This window comes from Oncorhynchus keta, chromosome 23, assembly GCF_023373465.1.
Source record: "Oncorhynchus keta strain PuntledgeMale-10-30-2019 chromosome 23, Oket_V2, whole genome shotgun sequence".
Classification (NCBI taxonomy): Eukaryota; Metazoa; Chordata; class Actinopteri; order Salmoniformes; family Salmonidae; genus Oncorhynchus; species Oncorhynchus keta.
This window is the reverse complement of record NC_068443.1, coordinates 46,285,491-46,303,875: the sequence shown is the minus strand read 5'-3', so window position 1 is coordinate 46,303,875 and position 18,385 is coordinate 46,285,491. Positions and strand designations below refer to the sequence as shown.

Below are 18,385 nucleotides of genomic sequence, written 5' to 3'. Positions count from 1 at the left end.
AATTAAATGACGTGCCACAGAATGCTGTGGCAGCACGCAAGGTGTGCCGCAGTATAACGCAACTTTTAAAGGAGGAACCACAATCTGTAGATATTACATTAAAAATCTGCCATTTCCAGCTACAATAGTCATTAACAATGTCTAAACTGTATTTCTGATCAATTTGATGTTATTTTAATGGACAAAAAAATGGCTTTTCTTTCAAAAACAAGGAAATATCTAAGTGACCACAAGCTTTTGAATGGTAGTGTGTGTCAAAGATTTAGAATGGGGGATCGGACCCTTTTTTTAAATTTTTGCCTAAAATGACATACCCAAATCTAACTGCCTGTAGCTCCAGACCTGAAGCAAGGATATGCATATTCTCGATACCATTTGAAAGGAAACACTGACGTTTGTGGAAATGTTAAATTACTGTAGTAGAATATAACACATTAGATCTGGTAAAAGATAATACAAAGACATTTCTTCAGCGGTGTATGTGCAAAGTGTTAGACTGATCCAATGAACCATTGCATTTCTGTTCAACATTTGATATCAAGACTGCCCAAATGTGCCTAATTGTTTTATTAATACATTTTCAAGTTCATAATTGTGCACTCTCCTCAAACAATAGCATGGTATTATTTCACTGTAATAGCTACTGTAAATTGGACAGTGAAATTAGATTAACAAGAATTTAAGCGTTCTGCCAATATCAGATATGTCCATGTCCTGGGAAATGTTCTTGTTACTTATAACCTCATGCTAATCACATTAGCCTACGTTAGCTCAACCGTCCCACGAGGGTCCCACCGATGCTGTAGATGTGTTCTGTAGTTGTGTGGTTTTGGTCAGTAGTTGTGGTCAGGAGTTGTTCAGTTGTCGAGTCATTTGGGGTGGTCAGTTTTATGGTCTGTAGTTGTGTTCTTGTGGTCAGTAGTTGTGTGGTTGTGATCAGTATTTTTGTGGTTGTCATCATTAATTGTGGTCAGCCATTGTGTGGTTAAGGTCAGCAGTTCTGGTCATAAGTTTTGTGGTTGTAGTCAGTAACTTGGGTCAGTGATTGTGTTGTTGTGGTCAGCAGATATATGTTTGTGGTCAGTAATTATGGTCAGTAGTTGTGGTTTAGTAGTTGTGTGGTTGTGGTCAGGAGTTGTGTGGTTGTGTGGTTGTGGTCAGGAGTTGTTCAGTAGTCGAGTCAGTCGGTGTGTGTTATGAAGTTGTGTGGTTGTGGTTAGAAGTTGTGTGTTTGTGGTCAGTAGTTGTGTGGTGCTGGTCAGTAGTTGTGTCCAGGTAGTTGTGGTCAGTAATTGTGGTGGTCAGTAGCTATGGTTATTTACATGTGTGGTCAGTAGTTGTGTGGTCAGAAGTTGTATGTTTGTGGTCAGTAATTGTGTGGTTGTAGTAACTAGCTGTGGTCAGCAGTTGTGTGGTTGTGGTCTGAAGTTGCGTGGTTGTGGTCAGTAGTTATGTCGTCAAAAGTTGTAGGCCAGTAGATTTGTGGTTGTGGTCAGAAGTTGTGAGGTTGTGGTCAGTAGTTGTGGTCAGTAGTTGAGTGGGCAGTAGTTGTATTGCCTTATCAGTCCTAACATCTATAATACGAACAATAGGACAGTGACCAATACTTTCCTAGGAGAAAACACCCTTAGCCACACTTTTCTCAGGGGGGTTGTAAACATAAGGTGAATTCATGTTTATTTAGTAGGATCCCTCAGATTTGGACGTGTGGGCTTGGTAATCAACTGAGTGAGATTTAGATTATTACAAAAATCCTTTAAACCAGTCTGAGTCTTGGTTTCCCCAGGACAGGTTAAGGTCACCTTTTGACAAACATTTTAGAAGTAAAAAATAAGCTATTAAATCAGTGAGACTAGTTAACCATTTCTTAGTGGAGGGAGATCAGTAGATTAGTTACTTTAGATGAGTTACTTTAGATGAGTTACTTTAGATGAGTTACTTTAGATGAGTTACTTTAGATGAGTTACTTTAGAATTAGAACCTAGTTGAAGATTTAAACTAGAAATTAAAATAGTTTAGGACTAGACTTTAAAAGAGACACAGAAAGGTGACTTTTTGTATAGATAGCAACACCACCACCTTTAGGTGTATGCATTTCAAACCATTTTTGGCTTTGAAATCACCTGCAGTGTCACTAAAAGCCAGATCATTACCTGCCAACCTATTATTCATAACAAAAGGCTGCATAGCAATGAAAATGTAATTGTTGAAATTGACCTCAATCCGCCCTACATGTTGCTTATCTATCGCTGTTTTCTGGGGGCGTTGAGACGTAATTATAGTAGGGATTACCTGAGACAGCAGCGGCTTCATTTTACAATGCAAATGAGGAAAAGTGCTAATGGCAGTACCCTCCTTTCGAGCCATAGCAGGACTAGTAAAAGACCTTAAGAGTCCATTTCTTAGAGCCGCCTTGTACTGATTAGATAGTGTTTTGGGTGAATTCCATCATCCCTGAAATGTATCCAAATTGTCAATAAAAGTAATGCCTGCGTATAGACAGTAGACCTTCAGCCAGTCAAGGAGTACGAGCAGTCTACTGAATCTGCCACTTCTATGACCAAGCAGAGGAAGAGGGGCAGAGGTGAACGGACACTTCTTTAAGTCTTTCAGCTTGTTAACAAGGTCTATCAAATATTTTTTTAAGCTGCTCTGATCTAGCCAACGTAATGTCTTTCAACCCCACATTAACTATAACAGTGTCAGCCCCCGGTGTCTGACGCACAGCCTCAGGAAGCAACCTGGTGATATCCTGAACTTTTGCCCTAGGAAAACACAGTCCTTGCCCCAGGTACAGATATATGTGCACCATCGAACTATCGTAAGCGGCCGGAATGTTCCGGCCTCGTAGCAGACTGCGAAGCCAGAGCCACATAACTACCCCAGGGGAGGGCCGCTGAACCGCCGTCTGTGTGCAGGCCTGCAACAGCCAGAGAGACAGAGCTCTGAGACAGAGAGCACGGCCCAGGGGAGGGCCACTGAACCGCCGTCTGTGTGCCGGCCTGCAACAGCCAGAGAGACAGAGCTCTGAGACAGAGAGCACGGCCCAGGGGAGGGCCACTGAACCGCCGTCTGTGTGCCGGCCTGCAACAGCCAGAGAGACAGAGCTCTGAGACAGAGAGCACGGCCCAGGGGAGGGCCGCTGAACCGCCGGCTGTGTGCAGGCCTGCAACAGCCAGAGAGACAGAGCTCTGAGACAGAGAGCCCAGGGGAGGGGGGCCACAGGGGTCCAGGCAGTTGATTCACTAGGACAGTAGCTTTCACAGCCATGGAAGGAACATGTACGCCCCCGGTAGAAGACAGACGGGACAGGCAACTCAAAGCAATTTGAGTCTTAAGTCTGTACGCGGGGTAACAAAGCAGACGCGCCGGGAACGATTCTTCTCCTTCTTCCTGGTTCCGACACACATCAATTCACACTCAACTGGAGTTGAACAATGAGCGGCCATAAATCTGGTTCAAACTCGTAGAGGGGTACAATGGCGGAAACTGATCATATCCCAGGAAGGTCCCATTATAATCCTCTTGGATGTTTTGATAGGAAGCATTTAAAGATGCCGATAGACTCTAAGAATCCTTATTCAGTTCAATAATCCTTTCTTTAGCTGCATCGAGTTCAATAATCCTTTCTTTAGCTGCATCGAGTTCAATAATCCTTTCTTTAGCTGCATCGAGTTCAATAATCCTTTCTTTAGCTGCATCGAGTTCAATAATCCTTTCTTTAGCTGCATCGAGTTCAATAATCCTTTCTTTAGCTGCATCGAGTTCAATAATCCTTTCTTTAGCTGCATCGAGTTCAATAATCCTTTCTTTAGCTGCATCGAGTTCAATAATCCTTTCTTTAGCTGCATCGAGTTCAATAATCCTTTCTTTAGCTGCATCGAGTTCAATAATCCTTTCATTAGCTGCATCGAGTTCAATAATCCTTTCTTTAGCTGCATCGAGTTCAATAATCCTTTCTTTAGCTGCATCGAGTTCAATACATTTTTCACACATGGTGTCCATCTGACCTTTCCCCATGACGTCTGCAAACATGTCACATACCGTACACTTAATAGCATGTGAGTCCCCAGCAGATTCAAAAGAGTTTTCACTGCATAACACCTACAGTCCAAGGGAACGAACATTGCCAGCCTCCGCCATAATATCCATGTAGATCTTAGTGAATTGACTGTTTCTCTATGTAACCCACATACAAATTAGCATAGTTAGGAGCCATAGGGGATTCCATAGCAGCACCCTTAATCTGGATAAAGAAATAATTTAGAAACATGAAATGGTTGTGTGAGTACTATTTCAGCCAATGTTTACAATGCACTGGAGGGTAACTCATTTGGGTCACGCTGCAAAATAGAATGTTCCATGAGTTCAATGCCTGCCCAATAATATCCATGGATTCATGAATTGACTGGTATGCTAGTGAACCCACATATTGGAATTAGCATAGTTCCACGAGCCAATGCCTGCCCAATACATACATGGATTCATTAATCTGGTATAAAGTGAGGATATTGGAAACATGAATGGTTGTGTGAGTTCAATGCCTGCCCAATACATACAATTCATTCGAGGGTATGCTAGTTGAGGATATTGGAAAATAGAATGTTCCATGAGTTCAATGCCTGCCCAATACATACATGGATTCATTCGACGTGGGTATGCTAGTGAGGATATTGGAATAGAATGTTCCACGAGTTCAATGCCTGCCCAATACATACATGGATTCATTCGACGTGGGTATGCTAGTGAGGATATTGGAATAGAATGTTCCACGAGTTCAATGCCTGCCCAATACATACATGGATTCATTCGACGTGGGTATGCTAGTGAGGATATTGGAACATGTTTAAAAATGAACAGCTTTTGTTCCCGGATGCCCGCTCCTTGTGTTTCCAGAGTGTACTGCTTTTGTCCGCTATTCCCTTTCTCCCTGTGCACACACACACACACACACACACACACACACACACACACACACACACACACACAGGCAAAGATATGCACACGCGCACACACACACACACACAGGCAAAGACACGCACACACACATATGCACTTACATAGAACATACACAGGCACAAAAATGTTCACTCACACATACACACACTGATACACACACACACTTCTCCCCACCCTCCCCAACAGTCCCTACAAGTGGCCCATACAAATTAGCCTCAGCATGGGACGCATCTCCATGGTAACCGCCCCCACACACATAAAGAGAAGCGGAGCTGGCAAAAGGCTTTGTTCATTCTCTGCTTGTGTTTATTCTTGTGTGTGTGTTGGAGAGAGAGAGAGACCCAGCTTTCAGGAACTTCTGTCATCTGTCTATATCTCTCTGCCTTGATACGGAACTCTTGGCTTACTGTTAGAGATGGAATGAGAGACTACGCTGCATTGCATGGTAAGAGGCAATGAAGTTTAAATGGAAAGTGTTACCGCTCGGCTAGTGTGCATTAGGCTTTGTTTGTGGCACTGGAGTATGTTTACAGCTGAAAGATTGGCTTCCGTGGTGGAGTGGAAATGGAAGACTGAAAAGGTTCAGTGTTGGCATGGCGAAGGGGTTTCTTGTTGCATTTGCTAGCTATAGTTATTGATTGTTGTGCCATCACATTCATTATCTAGGGCTAGCATTTTTGGTGAGGATACACCATTTGATTGGCTGGCGAAAGGGACAACTCTTCTGATATTGCCAGTTATGTGTCATTGTTAGATGTGTATTCGTTGTGCTGTTGCAGTTCATTGATTTTGCTCACGGCCAAAATGAATTGATAAGGAGATTGATAAAAATGTGACATTTCGGTTAAAAACGTGATAATCAGCTTATGTGATATGATTTTTTTGGTTACTTACAGAGAGAAAATACCTGTTGATATTCTCATCAACTGAGATGATGGATTCTCTTATTGATTTTATTTACAATCATTGATATAATACTGTGTGTATACTAATAATTCAGCATTTTGTTGCCAAACATATGATGATTTGTAAGGGGGGAGGCATTCTCTCCTCTCTCTCTGGTCCATATTTGACTTTTCCCTCAGAGTTCCCAACCCCCATGACCACCTGAACACACCCTCTTGTGTCCAACTGAAGGACCAGCTTGGTCTTTAGTTAGACATTTGGTGTGAAGAGATAAGGTTTTGCTTTCTCAGACTATGCGTTCCCTTCAGAGAGAGAGGGAGAGGCCGTTGCTGATGCTTGTTTGTAATCATGATGCTTGTTTGTAATCATGATGCTTGTTTGTAATCATGCCTATTGATTGATTGAAGTTTAGGAACTTTGAATTCAATATTTTGTCTCTAGATTTACATTCACATACTAGATTTTTAAAGGTGCAATATGTAACTTTAATTGACGGGCAAAAGGCCTGACCCTGCACTTTTTTGTAAAAAGTCTTCTGGTCTTTAAGAATTTATTTAATTATTTTTGTTGCCTTTTGGCCAAATGTGTTAATGTTGCGCCACTGAAGTGAGGGATGTAGTGCCCCTGAAGTGAGGGATGTAGTGCCCCTGAAGTGAGGGATGTAGTGCCCCTGAAGGGAGGGATGTAGTGCCCCTGAAGGGAGGGATGTAGTGCCCCTGAAGGGAGGGATGTAGTGCCCCTGAAGTGAGGGATGTAGTGCCCCTGAAGGGAGGGATGTTCCCTTGAAGGGAGGGATGTAGTGCCCTGAAGGGAGGGATGTGAAGGGAGGGATGTTTGCCCCTGAAGGGATGTAGTGCCACTGAAGTGAGGGATGTTGCCCCTGAAGGGATGATGCCACTGAAGTGAGGGATGTTGCCCTGAAGGAGGGATGTAGTGCCCCTGAAGGAGGGATGATTGAAGGGAGGGATGTAGTGCCCCTGAAGGGAGGGATGTTGTGGCCCTGAAGGGAGGGATTACATTCCCCTGAAGGGAGGGATGTAGTGGCCCTGAAGGGAGGGATGTATGTAAGGGAGGGATGTAATTGAAGGGAGGGATGTAGTGCCCTGAAGGGAGGGATGTTGCCCTGAAGGGAGGGATGTAGTGCCCCTGAAGGGAGGGATGTTTTGTAGTGCCCCTGAAGGGAGGGATTTAGTTGAAGGGAGGGATGTAGTGCCCTGAAGTGAGGGATGTAGTGCCCCTGAAGTGAGGGATGTAGTGCCCCTGAAGGGAGGGATGTAGTGCCCCTGAAGGGAGGGATGTAGTGCCCCTGAAGGGAGGGATGTAGTGCCCCTGAAGGGAGGGATGTAGTGCCCCTGAAGGGAGGGATGTAGTGCCCCTGAAGGAGGGATGTAGTGCCCCTGAAGGGAGGGATGTAGTGCCCCTGAAGGGAGGGATGTAGTGCCCCTGAAGGGAGGGATGTAGTGCCCCTGAAGGGAGGGATGTAGTGCCCCTGAAGGGAGGGATGTAGTGCCCCTGAAGGGAGGGATGTAGTGCCCCTGAAGGGAGGGATGTAGTGCCCCTGAAGGGAGGGATGTAGTGCCCCTGAAGGGAGGGATGTAGTGCCCCTGAAGTGAGGGATGTAGTGCCCCTGAAGTGTGGGATGTAGTGCCCCTGAAGGGAGGGATGTAGTGCCCCTGAAGGGAGGGATGTAGTGCCCCTGAAGGGAGGGATGTAGTGCCCCTGAAGTGAGGGATGTGGTGCCCTTGAAGTGAGGGATGTAGTGCCCCTGAAGTGAGGGATGTAGTGCCCCTGAAGTGAGGGATGTAGTGCCCCTGAAGGGAGGGATGTAGTGTCCCTGAAGGGAGGGATGTAGTGCCCCTGAAGTGAGGGAATTAATCAAACAAAAGAGACAGAATACACATTTTACCGGGTAAGTTCTGAGTATGACGTAGACCTACAGTAGTTGTTTCATATACATGGTGTAGCTCTTGCTCTCCCTGAGCCCATACTCACTATCTGTTTAGATATAGAAACTGAATGTCAGAGAGAGTAGCCCACTGTGGCTTCCTGAAATGACAGCCGTGGGTTTTAAGATCAGACTGAGGAAAAATAACGAGTACTTTATTAGAGTAGAATTTGCCTACGCAGAGAGAGAGGTAAAGAGAGATATGACCTGCAGAGGCAGCTCTCTGACAAACAAGCAATGTTTCAAAAGTCAGAAAGTGACAGAGAAAGAGCGGGAGAGAAAAAGAGAGACAGAAAGACAGAAAGAGAGGGCAGCTGTCTGACAGACAAACTGCTTTTTAAAATCTGAGAGTTAAAAACAGAGATAGAAGAGAGACAGAGCGATATATACAATGAGAGGTAGCACATCCGACATACAGACAATCGGGTTGGTCAAAACCAGACAACGACAGTCGGTCAGAAAAAGAAAGAAAGCGTCAGACGGCAGCTTCCTATGACACGGGGCTTTGTGACACAACGGCGGCTCGTTAGGCTCATTATGCAAATACGATTATGCTAATAAGGTGTTCCCTTAGCCTATTGCTCTTACAGGGCGTCATTCAGCCAGTGATCTGTGCCCATTGGTGAATCTGATCTCTTCTTCTCTTGGCCAGAATGGGTCTATCTAAGATCTCTGCCCTTTCAATGAAATTGAAATAAAAGGGGCAATACATGAGGTATGAAGGCGCCCTCTTATTGCTACCCCCCTACGCCCACTGAGGTTAAGGGTGAGGGGTACCACATAATGACTTCGGCTTTCGCTCACACACTCCCCTTCCTTCCCCCAATGCCTTTCGTATCTGTAGCTGGTGGAGACGTCTCTAAATGGCCAAGCAAATGAAAAGGCTTTGATTTGTGAATGACAGAATATTCCTGTGTGCTCCTGTGTGTTTTGTGTTAAAGGGGCTTAGATTCATGAATGAGAGATGTGCATCACATGAGAGTATGAATGGAGGGTTTTACAGTAGGGGCTGTGTGATGGTTGTAGACCTCATCAGTCGTCTCAACTTGTTCAATTCATGACATTTGTTTAAGAAGTCAGGGCTGCGTCTCTAGTGGTCTCAAACTAAACGTATGTATTTTCTAAACACACAAATATGAACACTGGTTTTCCAGTTGCCTAATGACATCTGATGTATTGCCTGTGACAACGGCGTTATAAAAAACACTGTACAAGCATCGCGTCATCTGATTGGGCGACTTATCGATGAAAAGTTACACGACTGCCCCAAATCATTTCAGATTTGTCAATACTAGGTTGTATTTACATAGCTAATAGCGACTGGGTTCACAGGGTGTCACCCTGCACAGTGTGTGCCCACTCATCTGCTGCACTACTAATGTGTAACGTCAAAAGAACACACCAAAACAGTATGTACAGCACCCGCCTGAGTGATGCGATGTGGCTGCCATTTTGTGCCCAAGCAACCGCCGCAGTATTACGTATTTCCGTCCACTTTCCTGCCCTCAGATGCCTGAGCAGTTTGACCAGACGGTGGTGCTGAACCAGCTCAGATACTCAGGGATGCTGGAGACCGTAAAGATCCGCCGTACAGGCTTCCCCATCAGGAGGCCTTTCCAAGACTTCTGTACCAGGTGAGTACAGAGCTGGGGCCGTATGTGTTCAAGTGTTTTATAGTAGAAGTGCTGATCTAGGATCAGCTCTCCGCTGTCCAGTTATTCTTATTCAAGTTATCTAAAAGTTTAAACTGATCCTAAACCAGCACTCCTACTCTGAGACTAGGGCTGTTATGGTGACCATATTACCACCATACCGACAGTCAGGAGTCATGACCACAGTCTAATTCCACATGACTGTTGAGTCACGGTAACTAGGGTTCTCCAAAACTGTGCTCTGATGCCTCTGATTGTCATTAATAGCCTACCAAACGTGCTAATGGCCTGTACTCAGCTCTCTATTGTCCCTTTATCATTGAAAGTCTGCTGTCAATTTGTCTACTGTGAAATAGCATTGTAGCTGGTCAAACACATTTTTTTCCAAAAGTTTACTAAGGGTTGGTAACAGGCTGATTGGTCGGCTATTTGAGCCAGTAAAGGGGGCTTTACTATTCCTGGGTAGCAGAATGACTTCAAATCAAAATCAAATTTTATTTGTCACATACACATGGTTAGCAGATGTTAATGCGAGTGTAGCGAAATACCAGAATGACTTTTGCTTCCCTCCAGGCCTGAGGGCACACACTTTCTTGTAGACTTAAATTGAAAATATGGCAAATAGTGGCAATATCATCAGTAGTTTTCCATCCAAGTTGTCAGATGGCATGTCATTGTTGATTGACAACAATATTTTTGTTTCAACTTTTCCACACTCACTTTACAGAATTCAAAATGACAATTCTTGTCTATCATTATTTGATATACTTGGATGTGTAGTGTCAGTGTTTGCTGCTGGCATGTCATGCCTAAATGTGCTAATCTTGACAAATAATAAATTGTTAAAGTAATTGGCGATATCAGTGGGTTTTCTGACGAATAATACATCTGATTCAATGAATGATGGAGCTGAGTTCGCTTTTTTCCAAAGCTTTTTACTGTCATTCTTTATATAATTTATCTTTGATTCATAGTATAGTTTCTTCTTCTTTTTTCTTCAGTTTAGTCACATGATTTCTCTATGGAAGTACGTTTGCCAATCGGTTGTGCAGCCAGACTTATTTGCCTTTTGCCTCATCCCTCTCAAACATACACTTTTTCGGTTCCTCGTCAATCAAAGGGGATTTAACCGTTTTTACAGTAGTTTTCTTAATTAATGAGCGCATGCTTATTAGTAACTGGAGTAAGACATTTTATAAATGTGTCAAGTGCCTTGTCTGGTTGCTCCTCATTACACACCACAGACCAGCAAATTTTATTTACGTCAACAACATAGGAATCACTAGAAAATGTTGTGTATGACCTCTTATACACTATATTAGGCCCAGCCTGACCTCTTATACACTATATTAGGCCCAGCCTGACCTCTTATACACTATATTAGGCCCAGCCTGACCTCTTATACACTATATTAGGCCCAGCCTGACCTCTTATACACTATATTAGGCCCAGCCTGACCTCTTATACACTATATTAGGCCCAGCCTGACCTCTTATACACTATATTAGGCCCAGACTTTGGAACTCTGGTTTTCCTAGATATTGTGATCACTACATCCTAGGCATCTGGATACTGCTTTCAAGAAAATGTCTGCAGCATTAGTAAAGATGTGATCAATCCATATAGATGATTTCATTCCTGTACTGTGTGTAAATACCCTGGTAGGTTGACTGATAATCTGAACCAGGTTGCAGGCACTGGTTACAGTTTGACGTTTTTTCTTGAGTGAGCAGCTTGATGAAAGCCAGTCAATATTGAAATCACCAAGAAAATATAGCTCTATGTTGATATCACATACATTATCAAACATTTCACACATTTATCCAGATACTGACTGTTAGCACCTGGTAGTCTATAGCAGCTTCCCACCAGAATGGGCTTTGGGTGAGGCAGGTGAACATGTAGCCATATTAATTCAACACTATTTAACATGAGATCCTCTCTAAGCCTTACAGGAATGTGGTTCTTAATACAGTCTGCAACACCATCCCCATTGGTATTTTTGTATTTTCTGTAGATGTTATTACCATGAGATGCTACCACTATATCATCAAAGGTATTATCTAGTTTTAGAGATTGTCAGAATATGAACATAATCTGTTACTAGCAAGTTATCGACTTCATTAACCTTGTTTCTTAGGTTAGCACTTTTCTGGGATGTTTGACTGTTTTCATTGATAAGTCATTGTCTCAACGCAGCCTTATAATGCTGTGTAAGGATCCAGGAACCCAGATGATTTGGGTGGATCCCATCCTCCTTATAATGCTGTGTAAGGATCCAGGAACCCAAATGATTTGGGTGGATCCCATCCTCCTTATAATGCTGTGTAAGGATCCAGGAACCCAAATGATTTGGGTGGATCCCATCCTCCTTATAATGCTGTGTAAGGATCCAGGAACCCAAATGATTTGGGTGGATCCCATCCTGCTTATAATGCTGTGTAAGGATCCAGGAACCCAAATGATTTGGGTGGATCCCATCCTCCTTATAATGCTGTGTAAGGATCCAGGAACCCAAATGATCTGGGTGGATCCCATCCTCCTTATAATGCTGTAAAGGATCCAGGAACCCAAATGATTTGGGTGGATCCCATCCTGCTTATAATGCTGTGTAAGGATCCAGGAACCCAAATGATTTGGGTGGATCCCATCCTCCTTATAATGCTGTGTAAGGATCCAGGAACCCAAATGATTTGGGTGGATCCCATCCTCCTTATAATGCTGTGTAAGGATCCAGGAACCCACATGAGTTACATCTGAAGATTTTAATACATTTTGAAAATGGATACATCACAACTGTAAAAATGTAAAAACATACCTGGAGCCACAGTGTCCTTTTTGGAGGCATGATGCAACGTTATGGTAGATAGCAAAGAAGTGTAAGAACAGTAACTGTGAAGAATATGTAAACAACTCCAGCTAGCTAGGAAGCTAACTTGGCTAACGGTGGGGCGAAAACAATTCACATATTTACTTTAAATTAACTACCACACCCTATCTCTTTCCTTGCAACTGCAACAATGTTTCATGTCCCGAAAAGTGACAACGTAAAATGTTTATATTTTGACATATTTTGCGATGGATTCCAAGCCATGTATATGCTAACATTCCATTCGGTCCCATCCCTTTCTCAGGTACAAGGTGTTAATGAGGACTGTGTCTCCACCAGAAGACCCAAGGGGACGGTGCGTACAGTTACTCCACCTCTACGACAGCACCAGTGCAGAATGGGAGCTGGGGAAGACCAAGGTGAGAGATGACCCGGCCAACATTGTTTTAGCCTCGAAATTAGGTTTAGCTGCATTCATTGTTTGCAGGGAACATGATAACTAGTGACTATAGGCCCCTCCCTTTATGTTTCAGGCAAGGAAACATAGAAAAGGGAAGAGAGAGAGAGAGAGAGAGAGGGAGAGGGAGAGGGAGAGAGGGAGAGAGAGAGAGAGAGAGAGAGAGAGAGAGAGAGAGAGAGAGAGAGAGAGAGAGAGAGAGAGAGAGAGAGAGAGAGAGAGAGAGAGAGAGAGAGAGAGAGAGAGAGAGAGAGAGAGAGAGAGAGAGAGAGAGAGAGAGAGAGAGAGAGAGAGAGAGAGAGAGAGAGAGACTGTCTAAATATTACCTTTGCAGACAAACATTTCTGTTTGACTTTTCTTTAATGGATTAGACAAAGATTCATGTTCAAACCATTCAAATTAAATTCCCAAATTCAGACTCAAAGCAATCTATTAATAAAAAGTCCTAACTATACTGAAAAAGTATATAAAGGCAACATGTAAAGTGTTGGTCACATGTTTCATGAGCTGAAGTAAAAGATTCCAGAAATTTTTGGGAAGCACAAAAAGCTTATTTCTCTCAAATTGTATGCACAAATTTGTTTACATCCCTGTAATTTCTCATTTGCTAAGATAATCCATCCACCTGATAGGTGTGGCAAATCAAGAAGCTGATTAAACAGCATGATCATTACACAACCTTGTGTTGGGGACAATAAAAGTATACTCTAAAATGTGCAGTTTTGTCACACAACACAATGCCACAGATGTCTCAAGTTTTGAGGGAACGTGCAATTGGCATGCTGACTGCAGGACTGCCTGCCAGAGCTGTTGCCAGAGAATTTAATGTAAATGTCTCTAACATAAGCCGCCTCCAATGTCATTTTAGAGAATTTGGCAGTACGCCCAATCGGCCTCTCAACCGTAGACCAAGTTTAACCACGACAGCCCAGGACCTCCACTACTGGCTTCTTCACCTGTGTGATCGTACCAACCAAAGAATTTCTACACAAACTGTGAGGAACCGTCTCAGGGAAGCTCACCTGCATTCTCGTCATCCTCACAAGGTTCTTGACCTGACAGTTTGGCGTTATAACTGACTTTAGTGGGCAAATGCTCACCTTCGATGGCCACTGACACGCTAGAGAAGTGTAAGGGTTTTCGTCTTCCTCCTCTGACGAAGAGGAGTAGTAGGAAGGATCGGAGGACCAATGTGCAGCGTGGTAAGTGTCCAAAACCGAAACAGTTCCGTGTGGAACAAACACTGCCACGGAAAATAATCACCCACAAACCAACAGTGAAACCAGACTATGGTTCTCAATCAGGGACAACGATAAACAGCTGCCTCTGATTGAGAACTATACCAGGCCAAACACAGAAATCCCAAAACATAGAAAAGGGAACATAGACAACCCACTCAACTCACGCCCTGACCATACTAAAACAAAGACATAACAACAGAACTAAGTTCAGAACGTGACAAGAAGTGTACTCTTCATGGATGAATCATGGATGAATCCATGTCTCAACTGTACCGGGCAGATGGCAGACAGCATGTATGGCGTCGTGTGGGCGAACAGTTTGCTGATGTCAACGTTGTGAACAGAGTGCACCATAGTGGCGGTGGGGTTATGTTATGGGCAGGCAAAAGCTACGGACAACGAACACAATTGCATTTTATCACTGGCAATTGGAATGCACAGAGATACCATGATGAGATCCTGAGGCCCGTTGTCGCGCCATTAATTCGCCTCCATCTCCTCATCTTTCGGCATGATAATGCACGGCCCCATGTCGCAAGGATATGAACACAATTCCTGGAAGCTGAAAATGTCCCAGTTCAATGGCCTGTATACTCAGCAGAGATGTCACAGATTGAGCATTTTTAGGATGGTCTGGATCAAAGTGTACGACAGAGTCTTCGAGTTCCTGTCAATATCCAGCAACTTCACACAGTCATTGAAGAGGAGTGGAACAACATTCCTCAGATCACAATCCACAGCCTCGATAGCTCGCATTTCACAATGTCAATATGTTTTCCAGCTTGGTCAATAAACATGACAAAATTGTTATAAAAATGATAAAATGTTTAGTTAACAATGTTATTTCACTATTTTGATACTTGCATTGCACTTTCGCACATTACAAACCTTTATAAACAGAACAACTTAAGAGACAGAAAAAGCATGTGGCGAAGAGCGTGAAAGAGGTGAAAGGTCAGAGTGATGCCACTTTGTGCACGCACACCATCCCACAATTCCATGGGCAGAGACAGAGATGTTGTCACTGCTTGAGGGAGACTGCAAGTATTGTATGCAGATGTCCGGCCCCCTAGTAACCTCCCTAGCAACCTATCAGGGCCCAGTTCACACAGGTCAGAGAGTGTTTGAGAGGCAGGTTTATGGTAACCCCTAGAATCTCAGGATCTGGTCGTGGGGGATGGGGAGTGGAGTGCAGCTCGGGGTTGTGAGGTGCTGCTAAGAGTCAATGGCAGGGAATTGGAAACACAAAGGTCAACACAACGTAATAATTCCACGCAGAAGTGTACAGAAATAAACAAATTCGTTGGACCAGCGCCAGAGCGAAAATTACTGCAAGTGGAAGTTAGCAGTCCAGAAAGTTTGCCATCAAAGTGGAAAGTAAACACAATTGTAGTCAATTTCAGCTAACTACTCAGCAAACACTTAGCATAACTGCTTTACTGTCATTTTATTCATTTCAACTTTTAATTATCTACAGCTATTACTTTACTTCCCTACTGCTGGTCACATGTTACAATGCTAATCCTGTATAATCAGCCACAGTGCTGGTCCAATGAATGTGTTTGTTTTCTAACACTCCACATGGAATTATTATGTTGTCTTAACCTGTGTTTCTTCTACCTTATTTTTGTTTTGTTTTGAATGTGCAAATGTACAATATCAGTCACTAAACAGTGAGCATAAAGGTTAACTAAATGTTTCATTAGGTTTTTATTCAAAGATTTTGCAAAATCGAGAGTTCACCAGAAAGTGATGTCACACTGAACGTTCACCTCTGCAACCAAAATGGAAGCCACATGCTAATTCTGTCTCTTCATGTGTAGTGTTTGTAATGTGCAAAAGTGCAATGTAAGTCTCAAAATAGTGAAATCACATTGTTAACTAAATGTTTAATACATTTTATGACAATCTTGTAAAGTTAATTGAGTTGGGAAAACTGTTGACATTGTGACAGTGTTCCAATAGCTAGCTATATGAGTGAAAAATGGGAAAATGCTAACTATCTAGCTAGCTTTACCACCCTATGTTAGTAAATTTGTAAAATAGTACCAATAGTTATAGAATTTGAATGGTTAGAATAGTATTCTTTGTCAAATCCATTAAAGAAATGTCAAGGTGAAAAATATTCCCCTCATTTCTCCTGGTTTCCTACTATGCAACGGTTGTTACATTGTAACCACAAAGTAATAAAAGATGTCACTTCACTTTACATCAAGTTGCTCCTGGGTAGTACATTGTAAATACATGTATATCCCTCGTAACAACATTGTAACTACAGAGTTCGTTGTTAAAGATTGTTACAATGTAACTAGGTAGTACATTGTAAATACATGTATATGTAACTAAAAGTTACAATGTAACTAAAAGGAACCTGATGTTCTCCTGCCAAGGTTGCTACATTCTAGCTACATAGTAGTTATAAAGGTCACCTTACATTCAGTTGCTTGGTCCTGGGTAGGTACAAGTACATCCTATGTAACTGCATTGTTCTTCCATTATGATTTATACTTTAACTTTTGATACTTAAGTATACAGTGGGGCAAAAAAGTATTTAGTCAGCCACCAATTGCGCAAGTTCTCCCACTTAAAAAGATGAGAGAGGCCTGTAATTTTCATCACAGGTACACTTCAACTATGACAGACAAAATGAGAGAGAAAAAAATCCAGAAAATCACATTGTATGATTTTTAATGAATTTATTTGCAAAGTATAGTGGAAAATAAGTATTTGGTCACCTACAAACAAGCATTGATGAGACATTCTATCCTATATCTCAATATCTTGTTTAATTTCCCCTCCTATATCATTCGACAGGATAAAGCCAAGCCAAGACAACCTGTTCAGCAATACCCCTGTAATTCTGACATTTCTCCACTGATTCACTTGAGACAACATCCCACATCTACATTTCTACAGTCTCTAATTGGCTTAACCTCAAGGCCCACAATTGAGCCTGGTTTCCCTATAGAAATGGAAGAGAGCGTGGGTCTTAAGAAGGGCGGTCGGACTACCTGTAGATTAGACCATTCAGAAACTGAGCCACTAAATGCCTTGCCTTCGTTATTTTGCAGCCTTTAACGGTGGCTCCTGCAGTTTGAACAAAAGACTGAGACTCGAACAAAAGAGTGAATAATTGATTTGATGAACATTGCGGTGTGTTGGGCTGTGTTATTCTTTTGTGTTGGGTTTTAAATCGGTTTTAGATGTGGGTTTCTGAAGTTGTTGGCTTACATATTTGTAGTGTGTTACAATTTATTTTGAGCATATTCTCAGGCAGAATAGCTGTTGATTGTCTAGCTGTACTGTTCCACGTGTTCAAAGAAATGGAATGACATAGACTAAACAGAGAGTTGGATTCAATCAATAATACTTGTTCATTCAGAAAACTGGAGCTATCTGCCTATTAGGAGTGTACCGAGTGTACCGGGTGTTTGCAAAGAGCCCAAAACCATTCTACTACGTACAGTACAAAAAAGTACATTTGTAATATAATGTAAGTCTATTATGTAGTGTAGGTTTGATCAAATATAATGTAAGTCTATTATGTAGTGTAGGTTTGATCAAATATAACGTAAGCCTATTATGTAGTGTAGGTTTTATCAAATATAATGTAAGTCTATTATGTAGTGTAGGTTTGATCAAATTGCAGGCAAATGTATTTATTTGAAATGGAACCCTTCTCCTTCACCTCTTCTCTCTTTTCTTCTCCTTTACTGTGTCCACCCCTCTTCACCTCTTCTCTCTTTTCTTCTCCTTTACTGTGTCCCCCCCTTCACCTCTTCTCTCTTTTCTTCTCCTTTACTGTGTCCCCCCCTCACCTCTTCTCTCTTTTCTTCTCCTTTACTGTGTCCCCCTTCCCCTCTTTCCTCCCTCTCTATCCCTCCACAGGTGTTTCTACGGGAGTCTCTGGAGCACAGGCTGGAGAAGCAGCGAGAGTTGGAGGTGCTCAAAGCAGCCATGGTCATTCAGGCTCACGTCATGGGCTACATGGCCAGGTAAACATGCCACATATCCTGTATGTGCACCGGGTTTGAGGTCATTTCAGTTTAAGTTATGAAATTCGTGAATCGAAAATTGCTGCCCATAATCTTTTTTCAGTGTATGAATTTACATTTGAGACACCACTACGAGACAAAGCACAAATCTTTTGAGCAAACATATCCACAGCAGTCTGAGGTGAGGGCACGCAAAATAAACAAACTCAAAGCCCAGTATGATCGGTCAAACAAAGTCCTCTCCCATGCATTCACTGCCCAACAACTTGCAAACGAATGTTCACTAAAAATAGCTTGGATTTTGGGTCAACATCAAAAGCCATTTACTGACGGGGGAGTGGTGACGGAGTGCATGAATGCTGTCACTGAAACTTTACTTGACGGTAAAACAAAGAGACTG

The 18,385-nt window shown here is 42.7% G+C and overlaps 1 protein-coding gene across 2 annotated transcripts in view; it reads left to right on the top strand.

Moving 5' to 3' along the window:
• The window catches only part of myo10 (myosin X), a 221,272-nt gene that overhangs the window by 171,022 nt on the left and 31,865 nt on the right, over window positions 1-18,385 (top strand). For both annotated transcript variants that reach the window (XM_052477336.1, XM_052477337.1), the window contains 3 exons: window positions 9,320-9,444; window positions 12,597-12,711; window positions 17,879-17,985. In XM_052477336.1, the coding sequence (XP_052333296.1) occupies window positions 9,320-9,444; window positions 12,597-12,711; window positions 17,879-17,985 (347 nt within the window). The remainder of the gene's footprint in view (window positions 1-9,319; window positions 9,445-12,596; window positions 12,712-17,878; window positions 17,986-18,385) is intronic.